We start from the raw sequence: 26207 nt of genomic DNA, 5'->3' as shown, positions 1-26207 counted from the left end.
CCAGCACATAGTGTACATTTTACCAATTACACTTTATAGATATTACTAAATCTATGAGATTAATAGAAGTTCAATACAAAAAAGGAATGGAAAAGGCGCCAGACTTATTAAAGTTCAATTTCTTTGTGCAAACATTGGAGCTCGGGGGCCTCTTCGGGACCACCCTGACCCCGTCGACTCGCGGCTCGGGACCACGCGGAGTGATCAACCTAAGCTTTCCCCGCACGTCCGTCGTCCTCCTGGTCTCTCGTCCGACTCCCCGCTAAAAGCCCATCGTTCCCAGTCATTTGAGACACCCTATCACCCCCAGAAAGAATAACATGGACACCCATTGGCTCATTTACTCTGTTATCTGTACGAAAACCCAAGCAAAGTGCTAGCTAGAGACTTTACCAGCATTTAACATAACAAAGAAACCATTTTGATTAACATACGCAGTAACATAAAAGAAGAAACCCCTTACACAGCCGTAGGGGGACTCTGCACCCACAGCTGCCTCAATGTCCCTTTAGAATACTTCTTCATCTTTGAGATGTTTCCATCCTGTGCATTCTGAATGGCCCTCAGAAACCCCAGCCATAACTGTTCTGCCACCATCCCTGCTGGTGTCCCCTTCCAGTCAACCTCAGTCAGCTTCTCTCCTAAGCCTATGTAGATCCCTTTACTCCACTCTACTAATGATACATCTGATTTCATCTTCTTCCTCTCAAACTGCAGAGTGAATTCCATTATATTATGATTACTGTACCCCCAAAGGTTCCTTTACCTTAAGCTCCCTAATCCAATCTGGTTCATTAAACGCCACCCAGTCCAGAATTGCCTCTCCCTTAGTGGGCTCATCACAAGCTACTCTAAACAAAAAACACCTTGTAGGCATTCTACAAATTTCCTTTCTTGGGATCCAGCACCAACTTGATTTTCTCAATCCAGCTGCATACTGAAATCCCCCATGACTATCGTAACATTGCCTTTTCTCTTTCCCGTCGAAATTGATATCCTGGTTACTGCTAACGCTGAAATCTCCAGAGGGAACGCGCCAGGCTGTAATTGTACTCACAGTGCTTCGGCAGGTCAAACTGACTTCTCGCAGGACGTCTGGGGCCACTATGATGCTGCAGAGAGAGACTGGCCCGTGGTATGAGCAAAGGGGGACTCCGATGTCTGGCCTTAAGTTCGTCCAAGTCCGCTTTAGGTGTGGTGCTAAATGTAAGAACAGAAGAACTAAGTTATAATTCCCGGAAGGCGGGCAATGCTTCAAAAAACTCCAAAGAATGAATGAACAAAACATCAGAACCACAAAGCCACCCCGCCCCCACAAGCCGCAACAAATGGATCAACCCTCCCCCTCCCACCACTTGACCTGCAGAAGAACCCTCAACCCCCACCCCATACAAGCAATTGCAAAAACCTTAATCAAACAGGCCTCAGTCTAGAGTCCATCAAAAACTGCAGTCCGCAACCCAGCGTTTCAGACAGGCAGTCTCTCTCCCTCACCCCCAGTGAGGAAGGGAGAGATCATTCCTGCAACGAGGATGGAGACCAGCAACTCGCTGTTCACATGTTACAGAAATCTTCGATGTTCAACTGATAATGGTTCCTGTATGCACCATCCCATCGCACACTCCTTAGGACCCAACGTTTGGCATCCCAGAGAGGGACCCGGGAGTACAAGAATGTAGTTCCACAGGGACAGTACTGTGCACAAGCCTTAGGCACATATACATGTCTAGGGTGCCCAAGGCCTTTCCACATGTCAACGTGGAGCAGAGAGCGAGTTTGGGAGCAAAGGATGTTGAGTGAGGGCAGAGTGCCATGGGAGGGGTGTGGAACAGGTGGCAGAGAAGGTGTGCCAAGGGTAGCGGGTGGTGCAGGTACAAGCACCCTGCCCTGAGACACCAGGCAGTATTATCTGATTCCAAACATTGGTTTATTGATCATTACAGAACATCTCTCTGGTGCTTCCTGCTCCCCTTCCCCCTTTTCCCAACCATGATTCCCCTCTCCCTGTCCCCTTCCCACTCTCAGTCCACAATAGAGACTCATATCAGAACACAAAGAAATCTGCAGATGCTGGAAATTCAAGTAACACACATCAAAGTTGCTGGTGAACGCAGCAGGCCAGGCAGCATCTCTAGGAAGAGGTACAGTCGACATTTTGGGCCGAGACCCTTCGTCAGGACTAACTGAAGAGCGAGTAAGGGATTTTCCTAGCTCTTCTTTCAGTTAGTCCTGACGAAGGGTCTCGGCCTGAAATGTCGACTCTACCTCTTCCTAGAGATGCTGCCTGGCCTGCTGCGTTCACCAGCAACTTTGATGTGTGTTGCTCATATCAGAATCAGGTTTTTCACCATTCACACATCATGAATTTCTTTTTCAAAACACAGCAGCAGTACAGTGCAATACGTAAAACTACAACAGTACTGTACAAAAGTCTTAGGCAGCCTAATTACAGAAAAGTACCTTAGAATTTTGCACAGTACTGTATGACGAGTCACCGTGCAAATACCCTCACTGGGATTTCTGGATGGAAGAACCATGCGTGCAATTAATGCAGCCCTTGGCTACAGCACTTCTCGTCAAAAATATCCTCAAGAGTGTTTTTGGAAGCTGTTCAGACAATGAGGATTTATTTCAAGATACTGACTAGAGTTCTTGTCAACTGGAAGGCAAAGATTTCTCCATATCTTCCCTTACAGAGTGCAGTGAGTTGCAAATATCATGCAATTACCAGCAAACCACAAATTTCAAATGCTCAAAAAGATCAACCGTCCACCAAAATAATTCCCATTTCTTCTTTTGACTGGTTCCTCAAAAGTCACATGTGGGGGGAGAGAGGGGGGAGAGAGGGGGGAGAGAGGGGGGAGAGAGGGGGGAGAGAGGGGGGAGAGAGGGGGGAGAGAGGGGGGAGAGAGGGGGGAGAGAGGGGGGAGAGAGGGGGAAGTCTCCAAATGAGACTCCATATCCATTGTACCGGCTACGGACACTCCCCCTACCCCCCCCAATCACACTGAATCCCCTCTCAGGGACCTTCTCCCCCACCACCCCCTGAATCCCCTCCTAAAGACCACAGACACTCACCCCCATCACTGACTCTCCCCACCCCCGAACCCCCTCCCACAGACCACGGATACCCTCCCCCACCACTGACTCTCCCCACCCCCGAACCCCCTCCCACAGACCACGGATACTCTCCCCCACCACTGACTCTCCCCTCCCACAGACCATGGATATTCCCCCTCCATCATCAGCTCTCCCCACCCCCTAAACCCCCTCCCACAGACCACAGACACTCAACCCATCACTGACTCTCCCCACCCACTGAACCCCCTCCCACAGACCCTCACCCCCATCACAGACTCTCTGCACCCCCTGAACCCCCTCCCACAGACCACGGATACTCTCCCCCACCACTGACTCTCCCCACCCCCTGAACCCCCTCCCATAGACCACGGATATGCTTCCCATCACTAGAAGACAGAACAGCACAGCAAAGGTACAGCCCCTTCAGCTCACAACCTCAGTGCCAAACACAACACCAAATTAAACTCAACCCTCTCTGCCCAGACATGAAACATGTCCCTCTGCTCCCAAAGTATTCACGTGTCTAACAGCTATTTAAACACTGCAGTTGTCTACATCTACATTTGTCAGCCTTTGCCTGTTTATAACAAGATTTCTGTAGAATTCTGTTGCATTTTCTCTTCTTGTAAATGCCTGCAAGAACAGTAGCGGGACACTGATCCTTTAATGTACGTGACAAATAAAACCAATCTCAGTTAAGAAATCGAATCTCAAGGTAGTAACATACGAGTCGTTTGATAATTAATTTAAACATTAAAAGTTAGCTGTATTTGTCACAAGTACATCGAAACAAACAGTGATGCGAGTTATTTGCATCAACAACCGTCACCATGCCCACAACTCATTAACCCTACCCACATCATTGGAATGTGGGAGGAAATCAGAAAGCCTGGCGGTCACGTGGTGAAAGTACAAACTCCTTACGCACAGAAGTGGGAGTCAAACCCGGGTCACTGGCGTTGTAAAGCATTGCATTAACCACTACGATACCGTGCTACCCCGACTGTGCCTTGTTGCTCCAGACTGCAGCATCTGTGGTCTCGTGTCTCCCAAAGCATCGCAGAGTCAGTGGATTAATTCGACGCTGACCAATTAACTTACTAACCCGTGAGCCTTTGGAATGTGGGAGGAAACGGAAGCACCAGGAGAAAATGCACAGTTACAAGGAAAACATGCTAACTCCTTCCAAACGGTGGTGGGAACTAAACCCCCAGCTTTCCATTGTTGGCGCTGTGAAGAGTTGCTTGAATTGCTACACTATTTGCCATCTTAAAAGTAAAATACACTTTCAACGTTAATTCTCTTTAGCATGTTACATTTATGCCATGTCACTTCTGCCATCAGATTTCTGAACAGACAATAAACCCATGTCTATTTCACCCTTTTTTTGCACTAATTATTTTATACATTGTATATACAAAATTAGCACAAATACATATAGTATTATATTCATCGTAACTTAGTGATTTTTATGAATTGCACTGCATTGTGGCCACGAAACAACACATTTCACAACATGTCGGTGACAGTAAACCTGATTCTCATTCTGATGTACCACAGAGAGCTTTCTAACTGGTTGCATCACCGTTTGCCAGCTCCATCACGGCCACTGGCCTCCCCAGCATCGTGAACAACTTCAAAAGGGGACACCTCAAACAGGCAGCATCCATCATCAAGGACGATGTGCACCACCAACCCACACCCTCCACTCATTACTACCATCAGGGAGGAGGTACAAGAGTCTGAAGACACACACCTTAGGAACAGATTATTCCGCTCTGCCGTCAGATTTCTGAATGGACAATCGGCCCAAGAACACAACCTCACTGTTCTGCCCTCTTTTCTGCACTACTTATTAATTTTATATACAGAACCATATTGACATTGGAGAGGGTGCAGAGAAGATTCACGAGAATGATTCCAGGAATGAAAGGGTTACCATTTGAGGAACGTCTGGCAGCTCTTGGGCTGTATTCCCTGGAGTTGCAGCTGCAGCTCCTGACAAACCGTGTTAGGGAACTGGAGCAGGAGCTGGATGACCTGCGGATCATTCGGGAGAATGAGGGGATTATAGATAGTAGCTTCAGGGAGGTAGTTACGCCAAAGGAGCAGAGGACAGGAAATTGGGTTACCGTCAGGCGAGGGAAGGGGAAAGGGCAAGCAGAGCAGGGTTCCCCTGTGGCCATTCCCCTCAACAACAAGTATACCAATTTGGATACTGTTGGGGGGGGGGGAATGACTTACCTGGGACTAGCTGCGGCAGCCGGATCTCTGGCACGGAGTCTGGTTCTGCAGTGCAGAAGGAAGGGGGGGAAGAAGAGGAGAGCGGTAGTGATAGGGGACTCGATACAGAGGTACAGAAAGGAGGTTCTGTGGTCGTGACAGAGACTTCTGGATGGTTTGTTGCCTCCCGGGTGCCAGGGTCAGAGATGTTTCTGATCGCGTGCACAGCATTCTGAAGTGGGAGGGTAATCAGCCAGATGTCATGATACACATCGGTACCAATGACGTAGCAAGGAAGAGTGAGGAGGTCCTGAAGAGTGAGTATAGAGAGCTTGGTAGGAAGTTAAAAAGCAGGACCTCGAGGATGGTAATCTCAGGATTGCTACCTGTGCCACGTGCCAGTGAGGGTAAGAATAGGATGCTCTGGTGGATGAACACGTGGCTGAGGAACTATAGGGGGCAAGGTTTCAGACTTCAGATTTCAGGATCATTGGGACCTCTTCTAGGGCAGGTGGGACCTTTACAAGAGAGACGAGTTACACCTGAACTACAAGGGGACCAATATCTTTGCAGGGAGGTTTGTTAGTGCTGTTGGGGAGGGGGGAGGGTTTAAACTAGATTTGCAGGGGGATGGGAACCAGAGTGCCAGAGCAGATAGTGGAGCGGGGGTGAAAATAAATGTTAAAAGTTCAGGCAAAGTCACAAATAGAAAGGTTGTGTATGGTGGTAATAATGTTCTGAGGTGTATCTATTTCAATGCAAGGAGTATCATGGGGAAGGCTAACGAGCTGAGGGCGTGGATTGACACATGGAATTACGACATTATAGCCATTAGTGAAACTTGGCTACAGGAGGGGCAGGACTGGCAGTAAGACCTTTGACAAGGTCCCGAATGGGAGGTTAGTTAGGAAGATTCAGTCGCTAGGTATACATGGAGAGGTGGTAAATTGGATTAGACATTGGCTCAATGGAAGAAGCCAAAGAGTGGTAGTAGAGAATTGCCTCTCCGAGTGGAGGCCTGTGACTAGTGGTGTGCCACAGGGATCAGTGCTGGGTCCATTGTTATTTGTCATCTATATCAATGATCTGGATGATAATCTGGTAAATTGGATCAGCAAATTTGCTGATGATACAAAATTGGAGGTGTAGTGGACAGTGAGGAAGGATTTCAAAGCCTGCAGAGGGATTTGGACCAGCTGGAAAAGTGGGCTGAAAAATGGCAGATGGAGTTTAATACAGACAAGTGTGAGGTATTGCACTTCGGAAGGACAAACCAACGTAGAACATACAGGGTTAATGGTAAGGCACTGAGGAGTGCAGTGGAACAGAGGGATCTGGGAATACAGATACAAAATTCCCTAAAAGTGGCATCACAGGTAGATAGGGTCATAAAGAGAGCTTTTGGTACATTGGCCTTTATAAATTAAAGTACTGCGTATAAGAGCTGGAATGTTATGGTGAGATTGTATAAGGCATTGGTGAGGTCGAATTTGGAGTATTGTGTATGGTTTTGGTCACCAAATTACAGGAATGATATAAATAAGGTTGAAAGAGTGCAGAGAAGGTTTACAAGGATGTTGCCGGGACTTGAGAAACTCAGTTACAGAGAAAGGTTGAATAGGTTAGGACTTTATTCCCTGGAGCGTAGGAGAATGAGGGGAGATTTGATAGAGGTATATAAAATTATGATGGGTATAGATAGAGCAGTGGTCCCCAACCACCGGGCCGCAAAGCATGAGCTACCGAGCTGCGAGGAAACGATAGGATTTGACGATATGAGTCAGCTGCACCTTTCCTCATTCCCTGTCACGCACTGTTGAACTTGAACATAGGGTTGACAACTGTCCCATATTAGCCGGGACATCCCGTATATTGGGCTAAATTGGTTTGTCCCATACGGGACCACCCTTGTCCCGTATTTCCCCCGCTAAGGTAAACCCAAAATAATACTAACATATAGTAGAAGCAGGCATTATATGACAAATACACAGCTTATATAAAGTAGAAATAATGTATGTACGGTGTAGTTTCACTTAACAGAATCGGGAAGATTAAGCCAAAACCTGCGCAAGGCTTCATGATCACGGTAGTCTTTCCCGGGGCAAGCACAAGTGTCCGGTATTTGACTGCTACTTTTGTCCCTTATTTGAGAGTGAGAAAGTAGGCAACCCTACTTGAACACCTCCCCCCGACCCCAGTCGGCCGGTCCGCAAGAATATTGTCAATATTAAACCTGTACTCGATGCAAAAAGTGGACGTGCCAAAGTTGTTCCCCATGATGGGGGAGTCTAGTACGAGAAGGCATGACCTAAGGATTGAAGGGCGCCCATTCAGAACAGAAATGCAAAGAAAATTTTTTAGCCAGAGGGTGGTGAATCTATGGAATTTGTTGCCACGGGCAGCAGTGGAGGCCAAGTCATTGGGTGTATTTAAAGCAGAGATAGATAGGTTCTTGATTAACCAGGGCATCAAAGGATATGGGGAGAAGGCGGGGGAATGGGGATGACTAGAAGAATTGGATCAGTCCACGATTGAATGGCGGAGCAGACTCGATGGGCCGAATGGCCTACTTCTGCTCCTACATCTTATGGTAGCTTATAGTAATTTTTACCATTTGCACTGTACTGCAAAACAACCCATTTCACAACATACCTCAGTGATAATAAACTGATTCTGACTGTGACCATCTCCCCCGTCAGGCACCCACCACTCTCCGTACTAAACAAAACTTGCCCTGCACATCATACTTGAACGTTCCCTTCTCACCTTCAGCACAAGTACTCCAGCACTCAATACCTTAACCCTGGGATACCAATTAATCCAGTTACCTGTGTGCCTTTGGAATGTCAATGCTCCGGGTTTCCTCCCTCATTCCAAAACCATACAGGTTAGTAGGCTAATTGGTCACATGGAGGTGACTAGGCAATGTAGATTCGTTGGGCGGAAAGAGCCTGTTAACACACCGTATCTCCAAAATAAATACTGGCTGCGTGCCCAGTCTCCGCCTCTCAGAACATGATAAACTTCTGTAAGTCTCAAAGTGGATTCATTATCAAAGTACATGTTCTGTATACAACCCTGAGATGCGTCCCCTTACAGGCAGCCACAAAACAAAGAAACACAATTGAACCCATTAAAAAAAACCCACACAGCAAAGACTTTCAAACATCCAACGTGTGAAAAAAAGAATAAATCGTCCTAACAATTAAAAACTAAACGAATAGCACACAGAACATGAACCACAGAGTCCCTGAGAGTGAGTCCGGGGCCACAGAGCCCATTCCGTGCTGAGGTGAGTGAAGCTCGTGCAGGGGACTGAGGGCTGCAGGGCAAGCTCTCCTCGCTGGGAGAGAGCCTGGCTGAGACACCAAGGTGCTGGGGTGTGCACTGTAGCTTAGATGGCCTCTGGATCAAGGGCTCTTTTGTGGCTTCTGCCTATGCTCTCATGTTGTGGCGGGGGGGGTCGGTAATCCTGCTGGCGCAGAAGGTGGGGAGGAGGGTCAATGCTTTTTCTGGTGCAGGTGGGGCAAGATGGGAGTGGTCAATACTTTTGTTGCTGCTTGTGCAAAGGGTGGGGGGATAGGAGAGGAACAATGTTTCTATCATTTATTCTATGCGGTTTCCTGCTTCATTGATGTCTGTGAAGAGTACGAATTTCAGGTTGTGTATATATATTTACCCAGAGCTGAAAAGGGTCAGGAAGTCAGTCTGACCTCATTGGAACAAGGATCAACTTTTTTTTTTTGGCATGTGTCTGCGTGCGTGCGAGTCTGTGCGTCTGCGTGCGTCCGCGTGCGTCCGTGATGACGTCTTTTTCATGGCTTTTACAAGGCGCGGAGCGAGACAGAGAGACTGTGTGGCGCGCCACTCCTCACACAGACATTTTTGCAGTATTTTCCCTTTATTTTGAGGTCAAGTTGCGATCTCAACACTCAACCCGGCATGGATGGAAAGTGTACTCGGGAGCGGACCCGACTAGTTTCGAACCCGGGAACCTCTGCTCCCGGGTCTGGCGCCAATGTCGTTGCACCACCAGCTGGCCCAGGAACATGGATCAACTTTATTCACCAGATACACTTACACGGATTGGGAATTTGGTGGTCCACCAACTCTGGTGTGTTGGTCAGGGCGTGACATGCTACAAAGACATTCAACAATTATAAAGAATAAAGAAAGTCATATACAAATACAAGAAGCTAATAAAGTTTTGTGCTTAAAGGATGGAATTCATTGCATCAGAGGCCGAGTCATTGGGTATTTAAAGTGGAGGTTGATAGGTACTTGATTAGTCAGACTCTCAAAGGTTACAGGGAAAAGGCAGCAAAATGGAGTTGAGAAGGATAAGAAATCAGCCATGATCAAAGGGCAGAGACCCAGTGAGCTGAATGGCCTAATTCTCCTATGTCTTAATGCTCTTAGGCTATGGAATAAAATGTGCATAAAAACAAACACCAGCAAGTGTTTACAATGTCAACAGCATTATGAAAAGTGGTTTAAAGTGTTTACAGCGCAGTACAATTCCAGGATGGTTATAGATGAGGGATGAGGTTTGTTCAGATTTACTGCCTGGGGGAAGAAATTTTGAACAGTGAAGTTTTTGTTTTAAAAGCTTTCCAGAGGGGGCTTTCGGCAAGGGCAGTTTGTAGGGCTGGGTTGTAGGGGTCTCTTCTTGCTGCTGCCACCATCAGAAAGAAAGTACAGGAGCCTTAAGACACACACCCCCAAGTTCAGGAACAATTATTACCATTTAATCATCAGGCCCCTTCTCAAACAAATATGGCCAACTTCACTCACCCCAACTGATTCCCCAACCACTTCCAAGAACTCTACTGTTATGTTTTGTAACTTCAAAATATTGCACCAACTCAAGTTAAAACACGGGGTCCGAAATGCGGGTCTAACTTCAAGTTTACTTTAAGTAAAGAACACATATATCATGTGGTAACAGGATCACATATGCAATTGACTTATTTTAACATACAACCTGTAATTAATTATTTAAACAAGAATGCTTAATCAATACACACACACAAAGATCACTGAAATATTATTGGAAAATTAAATACACATCTACAACAGGTTTCAATACTACGTATTATATTGCTTCTCTTTTAGTATTTGCACAATTTGTCATCTTTTGCACATCAGTTGCCTGTCTCGGTTTGTGTGTGGTTTGTCACTGACTTTATTGCTTTTCTTTGTATTTACAGTGAATGCCCACAAGAAAATGAATCTTGGGGTTGTATATGGTGACACGTACTTTGATAATAAATTGACTTTGAACCGTGACAAGTGGTTCACGTGTAACTTGGAACCATTTGCAACACCAGACGCCTGCTTGTTTGTCTAATGTCAAAGATTCTACAAAAATAGAGACGAAGGCATACAGTTCTATAAACCTTCCTGTGTTCCAGTGAGGGTGAGGGATTTAACGGCGCAAGCCGCCACTCAGGGACAGAGGGCGGACAATAGCTCGTCACTGCTCTGCAATTGTACACAGTGAGGCCTCACACCCCCAGCAGCTGTCACAGCCAGTCACCGTCAGAGGGAAACAGGAAGGCATGCAAGAGGTGGGGCGGAAAACAGAGAAATTACATGAGGAGAGAGAACGCTGGAATCTCAGGCGTGCATCGGAAGGAACAGGACCTCACCTGAACAAACAGGCCTGCAGCTCCGTCACAGCCCCCCTCCAAGCCCGGCCCTGCTGATGGATCAGGTGTTCAGGCTGCCTGTGAACTGGAATCACAGATCCACAGCCACCACACTTCCCGGTTGCAGAACTCACTTTGATCTTTGCTTGCACACCTCCCCCTTGGCTCTTCACCAGCTGGCAAGGGCTTCAGAATATCCTGAGTTGGGAGAGATGTTGATGGAGATCCGTCCTATCCCAACAGGGCAAAGTGCATTTGTGCTCCAGGCAGTTTAACTCCGCCGTAGACAGTCCCAAGCCCGGGCTACGAAAGGAGGAGGGTTGTACATGGGGCTGGCAACCACCATCCCATAAAAACCCAGAGCCACAGAAACACCAGCAGGATCTCCAAAGACCTCACCCCTGGGAGAGGAAGGATCTTCAATGAGCTACACCTGGGGATAAATTGAGGGACTGGCCCACGACAGAGGAGGCTGGCGAACTGCTGTCGGCGGCCTGTGCCCCAGTAGGGGTGATGGGCTCAAGTAAGTAGAGGCGGTTTGTAGTCAGACCCTTCAGACCACCATGTTCAATCTGTCCATAAAGGACAACCAGGGAAAGCAGTCACCAGGTTTTCAACAGAAGCATTGCCGTTTAGTTCAGGCAACAAAAGTGAGGGAAACACTGGTATCTCAGCAGGTGCGGTAGCATCGGTGAAAACGAATAAACAATCGACGTTTCATGAACACAAGAGATTCTGCAGATGCTTGAAATGCAGAGTTACACACACAAAACGCTGGAGGGACGCAGCAGGTCAGGCAGCATCTATGGAGGGGAATAAACAGTCGACACTTTGGGCTGAGGCGCTTCTTCAGGACTGGAAAGAAAGCTGGGAGAAGCCAGATTAAAAAGGTGGGAGGAGGAGGGGAAGGGAGAGGAGGGAGGACCTGGCTTCACCTATCACCTTCCTCCTTGTCCTCCTTCCCTCCCCTCCCACACTTCTTTTATTCTGACGTCTTCCAACCCAGAACATTGATTGTTTATTCCCCTCTGTAGATGCTGCCTGACCTGCTGAGTTCCTCCCACATTTTGTGTGTGTTCTGGATTTGCAGAATCTGCAGAATCTCGTGTGTTTAAAACTAGTATCTATGGTTCTCTTCTGGTAACTTCAGAAACAAACATACCAAAATAGATTCTGTTAGAGCAATTTTTAGGGGTTAGCACTTGCAGCAATTAACTTATCTGAAGGTTGGTCAGTTTCAAATATGAATTGAAGATTAAGTTTAAAATACAGCTCAGGACGGTAAAAACGCAGACCAGGAAACAGGCGCGTAACTGATTGGCTCCAATCACCATCCCACTGCATGGATACGACAGTAATTAACATTTATTGTGGGTGTGATGGTGGGACGATCCAGGCATTCAAAACTGTTACATGTAGCTCAAAGGAAGCAGTGTAAACACAGATTTGTTTGAAACGTCGTGAATTCTTCTTGGATCTTCAGCACATAAAGTGTTGTGTGGTGCTAGGCCAAGCAGAACTCTCTTCGAAAAGGTCTCTCTTTCTCTCCCCTCTTCGTGACTCTAAAGGCTATCAGCTTATTTGTGATATTTGTGATATTTTGTACTTCTCTCCGATTACTTCATTCGTTCAACTCCAGATGCAATCTATGAACCCTTAACAGCCAACGGTCAACTGAGAGGATCAGCACTGAGGCAAGCGAACGGGGGGGGGGGAAGTGAGGGAACACTATATAAACTCGAGCACTCCCAGACAGAAACACCTCCACTAGTGATGAAACGTCTGCAAGCTATTTGCCAAGCTGGGCAAACAATGCAACATGGCAACTGCAAGTTCCGAATCTTCAGCCGAGAGAAATGTATTCATTTACAGATACAGATTGGTAACTTCAGAAGGCACTGGTCAGACCGCACTTGGAGCTTTGGGTCCCCTGTCAATGAAAGGATGTGCTGGCATTGGAGAGGGTCCAGAAGAGGTTCACAAGAATGATTCTGGAAATGAAAGGATTTACGTATGAGGAGTGTTTGATGATTCTGGCCCTGTACTCTCTGAAGCTTAGAAGAATGAGGGAGGATCTCATTGAAGGGGCTAGATAGAGTGGATGTGGTGAGAGTGTTTCCTATAGTAGAGAAGTTTAGAACCAGAGGACACGGCCTCAGAATAGAAGGACAACCATTTAGAACAGAGATTAGGAGGAATTTCTTTAGCCACAGGACAGTGAATCTGTGGAATTCATTGCCTCAGATGGTTGTGGAGGCCAGGTCATTGGGTATATTTAAAGTGGAGGCTGATAGGTTCTTGGTTAGTCAAGACATCAGAGGTTACAGGGAGAAGCAGGATAATAAATCAACCATGACGGAATGGTGAAGCAGACTATGAGCCTAATTTTGCTCCCATATCTTATGGTCATCAAATAGCACCTCCAACATCTTAGAAGTTTCATGCAGATTCCGTATGTCATCTAAAACTTTGACAAACTTCTATACATGCACGTAGGAAGTATTCTAGCTGCCATCGCCTAGCATGTAAACACCAATACCCAGGAATGGAAAAAGCTACATGAAGTGATGGACACAGCCCAGTCCATCACGGGTAACACCCTCCCCACCACTGAGCACATTTACAAGGAGCACTGCCACAAGGAAGCAGCATGCGTCATCAGGGACCCTCAACATCCAGGCCATGCTCCCTTCTCACTGCTACCACAGGGCAGGAGGTACAGGAGCCTCAGGACCCAGACCAACCAGGGTGTGCAATTGATTGTATTTCTTTATTTTCCCGTGAATGCCTGCAGGAAAATGAATCTCAGGGTAGTACACGATGACAAATATACCCATAGATAATAAATTTACTTTGACTTTAAACCTATTGTATTGTTAGAATCGTAGAAAGATCTAGCAGAGAAGCAAGTGCTTCAGTCAAATTTACTTTGACTAAAGCAGCCCCTTCAGCCCATCTTGTTCATACTAGTTCAAAGTATATACAAATTATAAAACCTTGAGCTTTGTCTCCTTACAGACAGCCACAAAACAAGAAACCCAAAAGAACCCATTAAAAGACCAACAAACACCTAATGTGCAGAGAGAGAAGAGAAACAATAAAAGCAACAATATTCAGAATGAAACTGGGTATCAGGCATCCAGCTCTGTGTCCATGCCTTGGCAGTTAGTTCCTCAGGAGGCTGAAGAAATTCAGCACATTCCCTTTGGCCCTCAATCAACACACACAAATGCTGAAGGAACTCGGGTCAAGCAGGTCATTCATGAGGAAGGGGGGCACATGCCAGACCTTCAGAACATCCAATTCTTTTTTTAAGTTTCCAATCCTGATGAAGGGTCTCAGCCCAAAACATCAACTGTTTATTCTCCTCCATTCTGCTGCCTGATTGCTGAGTTCCTCCAACATTTTGTGTGTGTTATGTTAATCTGCCTTTTTACTTAATTGCTTTAGTTCTATCTCAGCATACTTACTGATCGGTATGGATGGCATACAAGCAAAAGCTGTTCATTGTACTTGTTTGCTTCTGTTATTATTTTACCTTGTTCTACCTCGATGCACTGGGTAAATAATTGACATGTATAAACAGTCTGCAAGACAAACTTTTCACTACGTATCGGTACATGTGACGACAATAAACATATTTTCCCAAGTGTTACTCCCAGATCCCTGCCGTTCACTGTGACCAGATCTATTTACACCATACCCCAAATTTGGCCTCACCAATATCGTATACAACTTCAGCATTAAATCCTGTTGCTTTGGAATCAGGACACATCACTCGACCCTTGAACCAAAACTTTTGCAACGTGCTGAGCGTGTCTGCCCTCACCACCTCCTCAGGCAGTGCAGCCTAGAACAATACAGTACAGGCCATTCAACCCACAATGTTGTGCTGACCCTTTAACCTACTCCAAGAGCAATCTAATCCTTCCTCCTACAGAGCCTCCATTTTTCTATCATCCATGTACCTATCCAAGAGTCTCTTAAATGCCCCTAATTATCTGCTACCGCTAGCAGGGCATTCCATGCACTCACCACTCTGTAAAAATTCTGCCTCTGACTTCCCTCTAATAACCTTAAAATTATGGCCTTCATATTAGCCATTTCTGCCCTGGGAAAAAGTCTCTGGCTGTCCACTCAATCTATGCCTCTTATCATCATGTACACCTCTATCAAGTCACCTCCCATCCTCAACGCCAGAGAGAAAAGCCCTACCTCACTCAACCTATCCTCAAAAGACATGGTCTCTAATCCAGGCTCCATCCAAGTAAGTCTCCTCCGCGCCCTCTCTAAAGCAGTGGTCCCCAACCACCGGACTGCAAAGCATGAGCTACCAGGCCGCGAGGAAACGATATGATTTGGTGATATGAAACGATACGAGTCAGCTGCACCTTTCCCCATTCCCTGGCACGCACTGTTGAACTTGAAATAACCTACCAAATCGTACCAAATAACACATAAAACCTAAAATAACGCTAACATATAGTAAAAGCAGGAATGATATGATAAATACACAGCCTAAAGTAGAAATAATGCATGTACAGTGTAGTTTCACTTAACAGAATCAGGAAGGTTAAGCCAAAACCAATTTGTAGAAAAGAAATCGGCACGTACACGCATGCGCACGTCACGTATGTGCACACAGGTGCCCACGCAAGGCTTCATGGTCACGGTAGTCTTTCTCAGGGTAAACACAAGTGTCCTGTATTTGACTGCTACTTTTGTCCCTTATTTGGGAGTGAGGAGTGAGAAATGAGCAAGTGGACAACCCTACCTGAACACCCCTCCCCCCACCCATCGGCCGGTCTGCAGTGCAAAAAAGGTTGGGGACCCCTGCACTATAGCTTCCACATCCTTCCTAAAGTGAGGAAGGAGGGAAGCCTGAGGGAAAAAAGTCCTCGTCTGATCCCCTCCAAACCTCTCCAAGAAACTGCACAAAGTTGTGGACACAGCTCCGTCCAACATGTTACAGGAAACTAAGTTCAACTTAATAGAACAGTAGCTTCCAGTTCCCTTCCAAGAACTCTGTCTACACTTCTTGCTGCCCCAGTAAAGTGACCAACAAAGTACAAAATGCTGGAGGAACTCAGCAGGTCAGGCAACACCTGTGGAAAAGAATAAAAAGTCAACATTTCGGGCCGAGACCCTTCGCCAGTCCTGAAGGATCTCCACCCAGGACGTTGGCTGTTTACTCTTCTCCATAGATGCTGCCTGACCTGCTGAGTTCCTCTCCAGCACCTTGTGTGTGATGCTTTGGATTTGCAGCATCTGCAGACTTTCTAATGCTTGCAACAGTATCAAAGATCCCACCCACCCACCACAGACATTCTCTCTTTCTGAAAGCAAGTACCACCAAGATCAAGGACAGCTTCTTATCCATTCTAATAACTATCGAGTGGTCCCCTAGTGCGAAGGAGGACCATGTGGAAGGGAATGGACAGATATTTCTTGGAGTAGGTTAAAAGATCACCACAATATTGTGGGTTGAAGGACATGTACTGTTCTATGCTCTTGTCATTGCCGATAACTAGACTCAGAACACACACACACACACACACACACACACATAGTCCTCGATTGTGCCTTATTTTACTTGTGCAGGAGGGCGGCAGCATGGCCCCGTCACTCACACTGCTCTGAAGTCTGAGCACACCTCTATTTTTATACAAAATTTGGCTCAGTTACAGTTACTGAATATCCGGAAAAAAGTTATGTTTGAGTTCCTCACTTGCAAAATCAATCACCATTCACAATGGAGGTGTTAAAAGACTTGAGGAGCTACTAAACTGACAGCTGATGATTTGGACGATGCCCAAATCTGCAGGCGATACAAAGATAGGTGGAGGGCAGGCAGAGTTGATGCCGCAGAAGGATTTAAAGATTAGGGGAGTAGGTGGGAAACAGTTTCAGGAAGTGTATGGTCATGCACTTTTGTAGAAGAACTAAAAGCCAAAAATCCAAGGTGTAAAGGGACTTGCGAGCCCTCATGCAGGATTCCACATAGGTCGACTTGGAGGTTGAGTCAGTGGCGAGGAAGGAGAATGTGATCCTAGCATTCATTTCATGATGACTGGAATATAAAAGCAAGGATGTAATGTTGAGGCTTTATAAAGCACCGGTGAAGCCTCACTTGGAGTATTGTGAGCAGTTTTGAGCCCCGCATTCCTTCGCACCCTGACTAAACAAGAATCTATCAACCTCTGCCTTAAATAGACATGCATGTGACAATAATAAGCCAATCACCAATTTAGCAACAGAGAAGACCAGATGGGTCGATTCACCCCAAAATGCAGGAAGTCCCCAGACGAGCAGACACATGCATCCTACGCTCTGACCCCAGACAGAGTCAAGGTCTCAGGGGTTGCACTCGGCTGTGCAAGGGTTACTTCACTGTAAGTTCAAGGGGTTTGAGAGAGCCCGCAAGTTACATTAAGCCAAGGCTGTCGCAGTGCAGAAGCTCTGTCACAGAGCAGCTGATGACCACAAGACCTCAGGGCTGAACAACCAACAGTTTATGGCATTTTGGCCCACAATGTTCTGCTAAACTTTTAACCCACTCCAAGATCAATCTAGCCCTCCACTTTTCTATCATCCTCTTAAGACTTGAGAATCTCTTAAAAGTCTCTAATGTATCTGCCTCTACCACCACCCCCGGCAGGACGTTCCAGTCACCTGCCACCCTCTGTGTAAACAAAAAACCTCTAATATCCTCCTCTACTTTCCTCCAATCACCTTAAAATTGCCAGCTGGTGATGCAATGACATCAGCGCCAGGCTCCGGAGCGAAGGCTCCCGAGTTCGAATCCAAGTCGGGCCACCCCCACACACCACCCCCTGCCACCCCCGAGCATGCTTTCTATCCGTGCTGGGTTGAGCGTCGAGCTAGCCACTCGGCCTCATAAAAAAAAAGAGGGTCGAGTCAGCAACGTTCATATCGTGACCCGGTTAATCCGAAAGGAGACCAATCCTGACACCACACGCCAGACAAGAATGGCTGACTGTCTGGTGCGACACGCTAAAAAAACCTTAAAATTATGCCACCCCAAATTAGCCATTTCTGCCCTGGGAGACAGTCTCAGGCTGTCCACTCTATCTATGCCTCCTATCATCTTGTACACCTCTATCAAGTCACCTCAGAATTAGAATCAGTTTTTTTTAAAATCACTGGCAAATGTTGTGAAATTTACTGTTTGGGGACAGCAGTGCGTTGCAATACACAAAAATACCTACAAATTACAATATATACATTCTACAGATTACAATAAGAAACATACATTTAAAAATAAATTAGTGCAAAGAGAGCAAAAAGTACTGTGAAGCACACACAAAACACTGGAGGAACTCAGCAGGCCAGGCAGCATCTACGGAAATGAATAAACAGCCGATGTTTCGGGCCGAGACCCTTCACCAGGACTGGAAAGGAAGGGGGAAGATGCCAGAATAAGAAGTTGGGGGAGGGGAAGCAGGAGGGATGAAGCCAGGTGGATGAGAAAGGTAAAGGGCTGGAGAGGAAGGAATCTGATAGGAGAGGAGAGGGACTATAGGAGAAAGGGAAGGAGGGGGGGACCCAGGGGAGGTGATAGGTGCCGCCAGAGTGGGGAATAGAAGGGCGGGGTTGGAAGAAATTTGTTTTTCTTCCGCCCTAAATCTCCTCTGCACCCTCTCTAAACCTTCCACGTCCTTTCTATAATGAGGTGACAAGGAATTAACACAATTCTCCAAGTGTGGTCTATAGAGCTGCAACACTACCTCATGGCTCTTGAACCCCTGAGTAATGAGGATCAACACACCAAATGCCTTCTTAACCACTCTGTCAACTTGCATGCCCAATCTGAGGGTCTATGGATGTGAAACCCAAGATCCCTCTGTTCCTCCACACTTCTAAGAATCGTACCGTTAGCCCTGTAGTCTGCCTTCAAGTTCAACATTCCAAAGTAAATCACTTCACACTTTTCTAGATTGAACTTCATCTGCTACTTGCCAGCCCATTTCTGCACCTCATCATTACCCAGCATTACATTGGGCTATTCAGCCCTTCTGCTACCTTCTATCCCAAAGAACATCCTCCCAAATCTCTCCATCTTCCTCCCACCCACACCACCCCCAAGACGTTTAATCCCATCTGTGTATCCCCTCCACCCCCATGCCATAATCCTCTCCAGAGTTTTATCGAGTTGCAACATTACTTCACACCAACAAGAGCTTCTACTTAAAGTTTCTGGGGCCTCTGAACATCTACAGCACAGCAATCTCTAACGTTCTTCCTACAGAGAACATAGAACAGTACAGTCCCTTCAGCCCACAATGCTGTGCCAGCTTTTTAACCTACTCCAAGATCAATCTAACCCTTCCCTCCCACATAGCCTCCATTTTTCTATCACCCAAGGCTACGTCCACACTAGACCGGATAATTTTGAAAACGCCGGTTTTGCGTAAAAACGACAGGCGTCCACACTAGACATTTTTAAAAATACTTCTGTCCACATTAAAACGGATATTTAGGCGAATCTCCTCCTAGTGGGCATGCACAGGACACACAGAAGACAAGCGAAGAGGAAATGGTATACTTGGTGTGCGTTTGTCGAGTTACAGACTAGAAAAACTTAAAAGGAAATTGCCAAACGGAGACTTGGTGTGCATTTGTCCAGGAACATTTCCTACAGCCATAGTCTCTTCACCGATGAAAGGGATGACAGCTACAACTAAATGCAATAAGGCTTGTTACTGGGCAAAAGTGAAATTTGCTGTTACCTCATTTGTTTGCCTTTACTTTTGCCATGTCTTTGTGTATTGTTTTGCTGTATTTAACATGTGCAATAAAATGAGTTACTGGGCAAAAGTGACAATTGCATCTATTGAATGTTTGCACAAGCAATACATTAATAAAGCTCCTTGTTAAATGTATATAACATGTCTGCATCAGTGTTATCTTGTATTTCCATACAATGTTATATTAGGCTGTTACACATCTATTGTCAGATATTGTTGTGGTGTTGGAGGTTGCGTTCAAGAAAACAATGAAATGCCGCGTTGCTGCTACCATTTGTTCTGGCACATCATGACAGCGATTTTATAAATGGCCGGTTACCCCGTACACACTATGCCGGATATTAGGCGTTTTCAGATTTATTCACTCTGCAGAGTGTTTCTGAAAAGCTCCGTTTTCGGGGGAGGAAAACGCCATTTTAGTGTGGACGGAGGGTCAAAATGAAAATAAATCAGTTACGGATTTATCAGGTCTAATGTGGACTAGCCTAAGAGCCTCTTAAATGTCCCCAATGTATCTGCCTCTACCACCACTCCTGGCAGTGCATTCTAGGCACCAACCACTCGCTGTGTAAAATAAAAAGCTACCTGAACATCCCCACCCCAACTCCACCATGGACATCCCAAGCCCAGTTAGAAAAAGAGGAGGGTTGGGCATTGGCCTGAAAACCCAGAGCGACAGAAATGCCAACACAAGCTCCAAAGCCCTCAGCCCTGGGAGAGGAAGAATCTTTGAAGATGGACATAACGTGAAAGGTTAGCCCAAAACAGAGGACTCTGGCAAGCTCCTGTCTGCTGTCTAAGCCCCAGAGGGGCTAAGTAGATGTACAGAAGCGTCTGTATCTGTACTGTAGTGCTCTGTGAAGATCGGGGGGTCCCCAGCACGGTCGTCCACACTGCCCGAGCTTAGCCCACTGACCCATGCTGACCCCAGTGCAGGCCTCACACTATCAAGCCAACCCTTAAAACAGGAGATTCTGTGAATGCTGAAAATCCTGAGCAACAAACACAAAATGCAGGAAGAACTCAGCAGGTCAAGCACAGGGTGGGCACCCCTGATCTAACTCTTCACTCTGACATAGCCCTTCATTTTGCTTCCACCCAGGTGCCTATCTAAGAGTTTATTAAATGTCCCTAATCCATCTGCCTCTACCACAACCTCTGACAGCTCCGTCCACACACCCACCACTCTGTGCAAAAAACCAACCTCTGACATCTCTCCTATACTTCCCTCCAATCACCTTAAAATTATGCCCCCCCATATCAGCCAGCACTACTAAAACAACCTCCACAGGGTATCAAACTAGAAGCAACATTGGGCCACTTCACCCCTCGTTCCTGCTCTCCCATTCAAAAGACCTTGCCGGAACTTCCGCCTCAACGCCACCTTGAAAGATTTTTTGTGAAGCTCCTCTTTAATTGCCTCGCTTGAGTCAACACCCAACACAGTCCGAGGATGTGTTGAGGGCAGCCCGCAAGTGCCTCCATGTTTCCGGTGACCACATGGCGCCCCGCAACTTGGTAACCCTTACTAACCCGTACGGCTCTGGTATGTGGGAGTAAAGTGGAGCAACTGAAGAAAACCCACAAGGTTACAGGAAGAACGGACAAACCCCTTACAGACAGCAGCGGCAACAATTTCTTGCACAAAGCCCATACCTCTCAATTCCCTTAATATCATAACCTATGCTGTCTGGTTCTTCATTCGCCAGAACAAATATCCCTCATTGCCCTGTGTGCAGTTTTGGTCTCCAAATTTGAGGAAGGACATCCTTGCTATTGAGGGAGTGCAGCGTAGGTTCACAAGGTTATTTCCCGGGATGGTGGGACTGTCATATGTCGAAAGATTGGAGCGACTGGCCTTGTATACTCTGGAATTTAGAAGGCTGAGAGGGGATCTTATTGAAACATATAAGATTATTAAGGGATTGGACACGCTGGAGGCAGGAAGTATGTTCCCACTGATGGCTGAGTCCAGAACCAGAGGCCACAGTTTAAGAATTAGGGGTAGGCCATTTAGAACGGAGTTGAGGAAAAACTTTTTCACCCAGAGAGTGGTGGATATGTGGAATGCTCTGCCCCAGAAGGCTGTGGAGGCCAAATCTCTGGATGCTTTCAAAAAAGAGATGGATAGAACTCTTAAAGATAGCGGAATCAAAGGTTACGGGGATAAGGCAGGAACTGGATACTGATTGTGGATGATCAGCCCTGATCACAGTGAATGGTGGTGCTGGCTCGAAGGGCCAAATGGCCTGCTCCTGCACCTATTGTCTATTCACACCTCAAAATCTGTCCATGTCTAGAGTCAGGGAGCACTAACAGCATAGAAACAGGCCCTTTGGCCCATCTAGCTTGACCCAAACCGTTATTCTGCATAGTCTCAGCAACCCAAATCTGGGGTAACGCTCTCCATGCACCTCTCCAAACTTGCCTTAAATGTCGCACTCAAATCTGCATCCACCACTTCCGCTGGCAGCTCATTCCACACTCGCACCAGCCTCAGATTGAAGAAGTTCCACTCAGGTTCACTTACAAGGACTCTTCATCTCGTGCTCTGGATGTCTATGCTTGTTTAACTATTTTTCTTTTAGTATTTGCACAGTTTGTTGTTCTTGTGCACTGGTTGAACGCCCAAATTGGTGCGGTCTCTCATTGATTCTGTTATAATTATTATTCCATTAATGATTTATTGAGTATGCCAAGAAAACAAATCCCAGAGTTTGTGCATGACGACATATGTACTTTGATAATAAATTTACTTTGAACTTTAACCTATGACCTCTACTTCTAGTCTCACCTAACCTCAGTGGAAAAGTTTACATTTAATTCTGTACTCATAATTCTGTATAAGTCTATCAAACCTCCTTTCATTGCTAAAGTCCTAACGCATTCAACGTTTCCCTATAACTCAGGTCCCCAAGTCCTGCCAACATCCTTGTAAATTTTCTCTGCACTCTTTCAATCTTATTGACATCTTTCCTGTAGATAGGTGACCAGAACTGCCCACAATACTCTAAATTAGGCCTCACCACATCCACAACATAACATCCTAAATCCTGTACTTAATACCCTGATTTTTAAAGACCAATGTGCCAAAAGCTTTCTTTATGACCCTAGCAAACTATGACACCACTTTCAAGGAATTATGGATCTGTATTTCCAGATCCCTCTGCTCTACCACACTCCTCAGTACCCTACCATTCACCGTGGCCAGAACTGCACACACTATACTTCAAATTTGGCCTCACCAGTATCACAGACAACTCCAACATAAAATCCTGTTGCACTGGGATCACTCGACCCTTGAACCAGTTCTGCCATTCAGCAAGATCAAACACATTGCCAAATCTTACCCACTCGTCGCTTTTCAAGAATCAATCTACCTCATGTCCAAATGCACACACACACGATGCTGGAGGAACTCAGCAAGTCAGGCAGCTTCAATGAAGAGGAATAAATAGCCAATGTTTCCAACTCAGACCCTTCTTTAGGACTGGAAAGGAAGTGGGGGAAGAAGTTGGAATGATAAGGTCAGGGAAGGGAAAACGTACAAGCTAGAAGGTGATCGGTGAAGCCAGGTGGGTGGGAGAGGGTTGACAAAGTAAGAAGTCATAGTCATACTTTATTGATCCCAGGGGAAACTGATTTTCGTTACAGTTGCACCATAAATAATAAATAGTAATAAAACCATAAATAGTTAAATAGTATATGTAAATTATGCCAGGAAATAAATCCAGGACCAGCCTATTGGCTCAGGGTGTCTGACCCTCCAAGGGAGGAGCTGTAAAGTTTGATGGTCACAAGCAGGAATGACTTCCTATGACGCTCTGTGCTGCATCTCGGTGGAACGAGTCTCTGGCTGAATGTACTCCTGTGCCCAACCAGTATATTATGTAGTGGATGGGAGATATTGTCCAAGATGGCATGCAACTGGAAGGCATTAGGTGGAAAAGGTAAAAGGCTGAAGTAAGAGGAATCTGATAGGAGAGAGAGTGGACTACATTCAAAGTCTGTATTTCCACCACCCTTTCAGGAAGAGACGTCCAAAGTCTCTCCATATCAAATTTGACAGCTCATTGACAGCTTCTAACCCACTTGTGCAGGACTAAAGGGTAACTTGCAGGTTGAATCACTTCAAACTCTTGTGAGCAGCTTTGGGCCCCATATCTAAGAAGTTATGTGGTGGCATTAAAGAGTACCCAGAAGAAGTTCACAAGAATTATCCCGGGAATGAAAGGGCTAACATACAAAGAGTGTTTGATGGTTCTGGGCCTGTATTCACTGGAGTTTAGAAGAATGAGGAGGGATCTCATTGAAACCCACTGAAAGGCCCAGATAGAGTGGATGTGGAGAGGATGTTTCCAACAGCAGAGTCGTCTAGCCTCAGAATAGAGGGACGTCCATTGAGAACAGAGATGAGGAGGAATTTCTTTAGCCAGAGGGTGGTGAATCTGTGGAATTCATTGCCACAGGCAGCTATGGAGCCCAGCTCTGCATTCTATCAATGTCCCCTTGCAACCTATGGCAACCTCCTCTCCCATCAGCTGGTTGAAGGGAATTAACATTAAACGTTTGCATCACTATGCAGTTCAGTTCACAGCTCTGTAGCCACAATCAACAAGACCCAGATAACAAGCCACTATGTCCAAAGTAACAGTTCTACCACACAAATGTTAGGCAGTAGCCATGTCCATCTAGAGAGACCTCAGACACCTCCTCCCAGCCTTCAATGGTGTCAGATCCTGCAACGCCCAGCCACCATCTTGACTGGAACAGCCACATATGTAGACAATCTCCAAGAGAAGCTCCGATGTGAGCGACCTGAAGCAAGTCACACATCTCCTGACACTCCAAGGGTTTTGTTGTTTGCCTTAGATATAAATATTCATGATAATACGGTGGCCTTGGTAAGCAAGTCTGCTGACGCCTCACATTGTGAAGTGATTCGCTCTGCAAGGTCAAACTTGAAGCAGGATTCAGGGTTAATGGCAGGATTCAGTATGGAGGAACAGAGGGATCTTGGAGTTCACATCCATTCATTCCTCAGAGATGCCACAAAAGTTAATGGGGTGGTTAGGAAGGTGTTGGCCTTCGTTAGTCGGGGGATTGAGTTCAAGAGCCACGAGGTAATGTTGCAGCTCTATAAAACCCTGGTTAGAGCACACTTGGAGTATTGTGTTCAGTTCTGGTCGCCTCATTATAGGAAGGGTGTGGAATCTTTAGAGAGAGTGCAGAGGAGATTTACCAGGATGCTGCCTGGATTAGAGAGCATGTCTCAAAAAAATTACCATAACCATAGAGAACAAAGAACATTTTAGCACAGTTTAGGCCCTGTGGTCCATGATGTCGTGCCAACCTTTTAACCTAACCTCTCCCTCCTAGCAATGCATTCCACACGCTTACCGCCCTGTGTAAAATAAAACAGTTCTGACATCCCCCTGTACTTTCCTCTCAGAAATGAGAGGGGATTTGAGGAGCATTTGAAGGCTCTGGGCCTGTATTTTCTGGAGTTTAGAAGAATGGGGGGGGGGGGGGAATCTCACTGAAACATCGAATATTGAAAGGGCTGGATAGGGTGGACGTGAAGAGGATGTTTTCTAAAGTGGGGGAGTCTAGGACCAGAGGGCACAGTCACAGAATAATAGAAGGATGTCAGTTTAGAACAGAGATGAGGAGGAATTTCCTTAGCCAGAGGGTGGTGAATCTGTGGAATTCACAGCCACAGATGGCTGTGGAGGCTGAGTCATTGGGTGTATTTAAAGCGGAGGCTGGGAGGTTCCTGAATAGTCAGGGTGTCAAAGGTTACAGGGAGAAGGCTGGAGAACGAGGTTGAGAGAGATAATAGATCAGCCAAGACAGAGCAGACTCAATGGGCCGAATGGCCCAACTTTGCTCCCATGTCTTACGGCCTTTGGTCTAAACGACACTTGACCTCGCGGTCTCGCCCACCTTATTGTCTGCCTGCACCGCACTTTCTCAATAACCGTTAACGCTTCATTCTGCATTCGCTATAGAGCACTAAAACGCAGAACGGTAATACAAGGAAAACGGAGTTCAGAATAAAGTGTTGCAGTTACAGAGAAAGTGCAGCACAGGCAGACAATGAGGGGCAAGGCCATAATGAGGTAATTAGGAGGGGTTCATCACTGTTGGATTAGAGGTCTGTTCTAGCGTCTGGTCTCTGGAGACCTCGCTCCCTTACCCTGTTGTCTGAAGAAATCCCCTTCTCACTGAGTTCACTCTCATTAGACCTCTCAATATTCAATAGGTTTCAGTGAGATCCCTTCTCATTCTTCTGAACTCCAGGAAGTGCTGGCCCAGAGCTATCAAACGCTCCTCACATATTAACCCTCTCATTTCCGGGATCATTCTCATGAAATTCCTCTTTACCAGGGGTCCAACCTTTCAATTATGCAATGGACCAATATCATTGAGCAAGGGGTCCGTGGACCCCAGCTTGGGAGCCACAGCTCTAGGCACTCTCCCT

The 26207-nt window shown here is 46.3% G+C and overlaps 1 protein-coding gene across 9 annotated transcripts in view; it reads right to left on the bottom strand.

Annotated features, from left to right (window-relative positions):
• LOC140199979 (arf-GAP with Rho-GAP domain, ANK repeat and PH domain-containing protein 1-like) overlaps positions 1-26207 on the bottom strand; it is a 290953-nt gene that overhangs the window by 137341 nt on the left and 127405 nt on the right. For 8 of the 9 annotated variants that reach the window (XM_072262527.1, XM_072262524.1, XM_072262526.1 and 5 more), the window contains one exon: positions 1058-1200. In XM_072262527.1, the coding sequence (XP_072118628.1) occupies positions 1058-1200 (143 nt within the window). Of the gene's footprint in view, positions 1-1057; positions 1201-10955; positions 11125-26207 lie in introns of those variants that run through there. The other variant, XM_072262533.1, reaches the window with a different exon arrangement.

This window comes from Mobula birostris, chromosome 7 (genome assembly GCF_030028105.1).
Source record: "Mobula birostris isolate sMobBir1 chromosome 7, sMobBir1.hap1, whole genome shotgun sequence".
NCBI lineage: Eukaryota > Metazoa > Chordata > Chondrichthyes > Myliobatiformes > Myliobatidae > Mobula > Mobula birostris.
The sequence above is the reverse complement of the archived record's forward strand: the minus strand, read 5'-3'. Positions and strand labels throughout refer to the sequence as shown.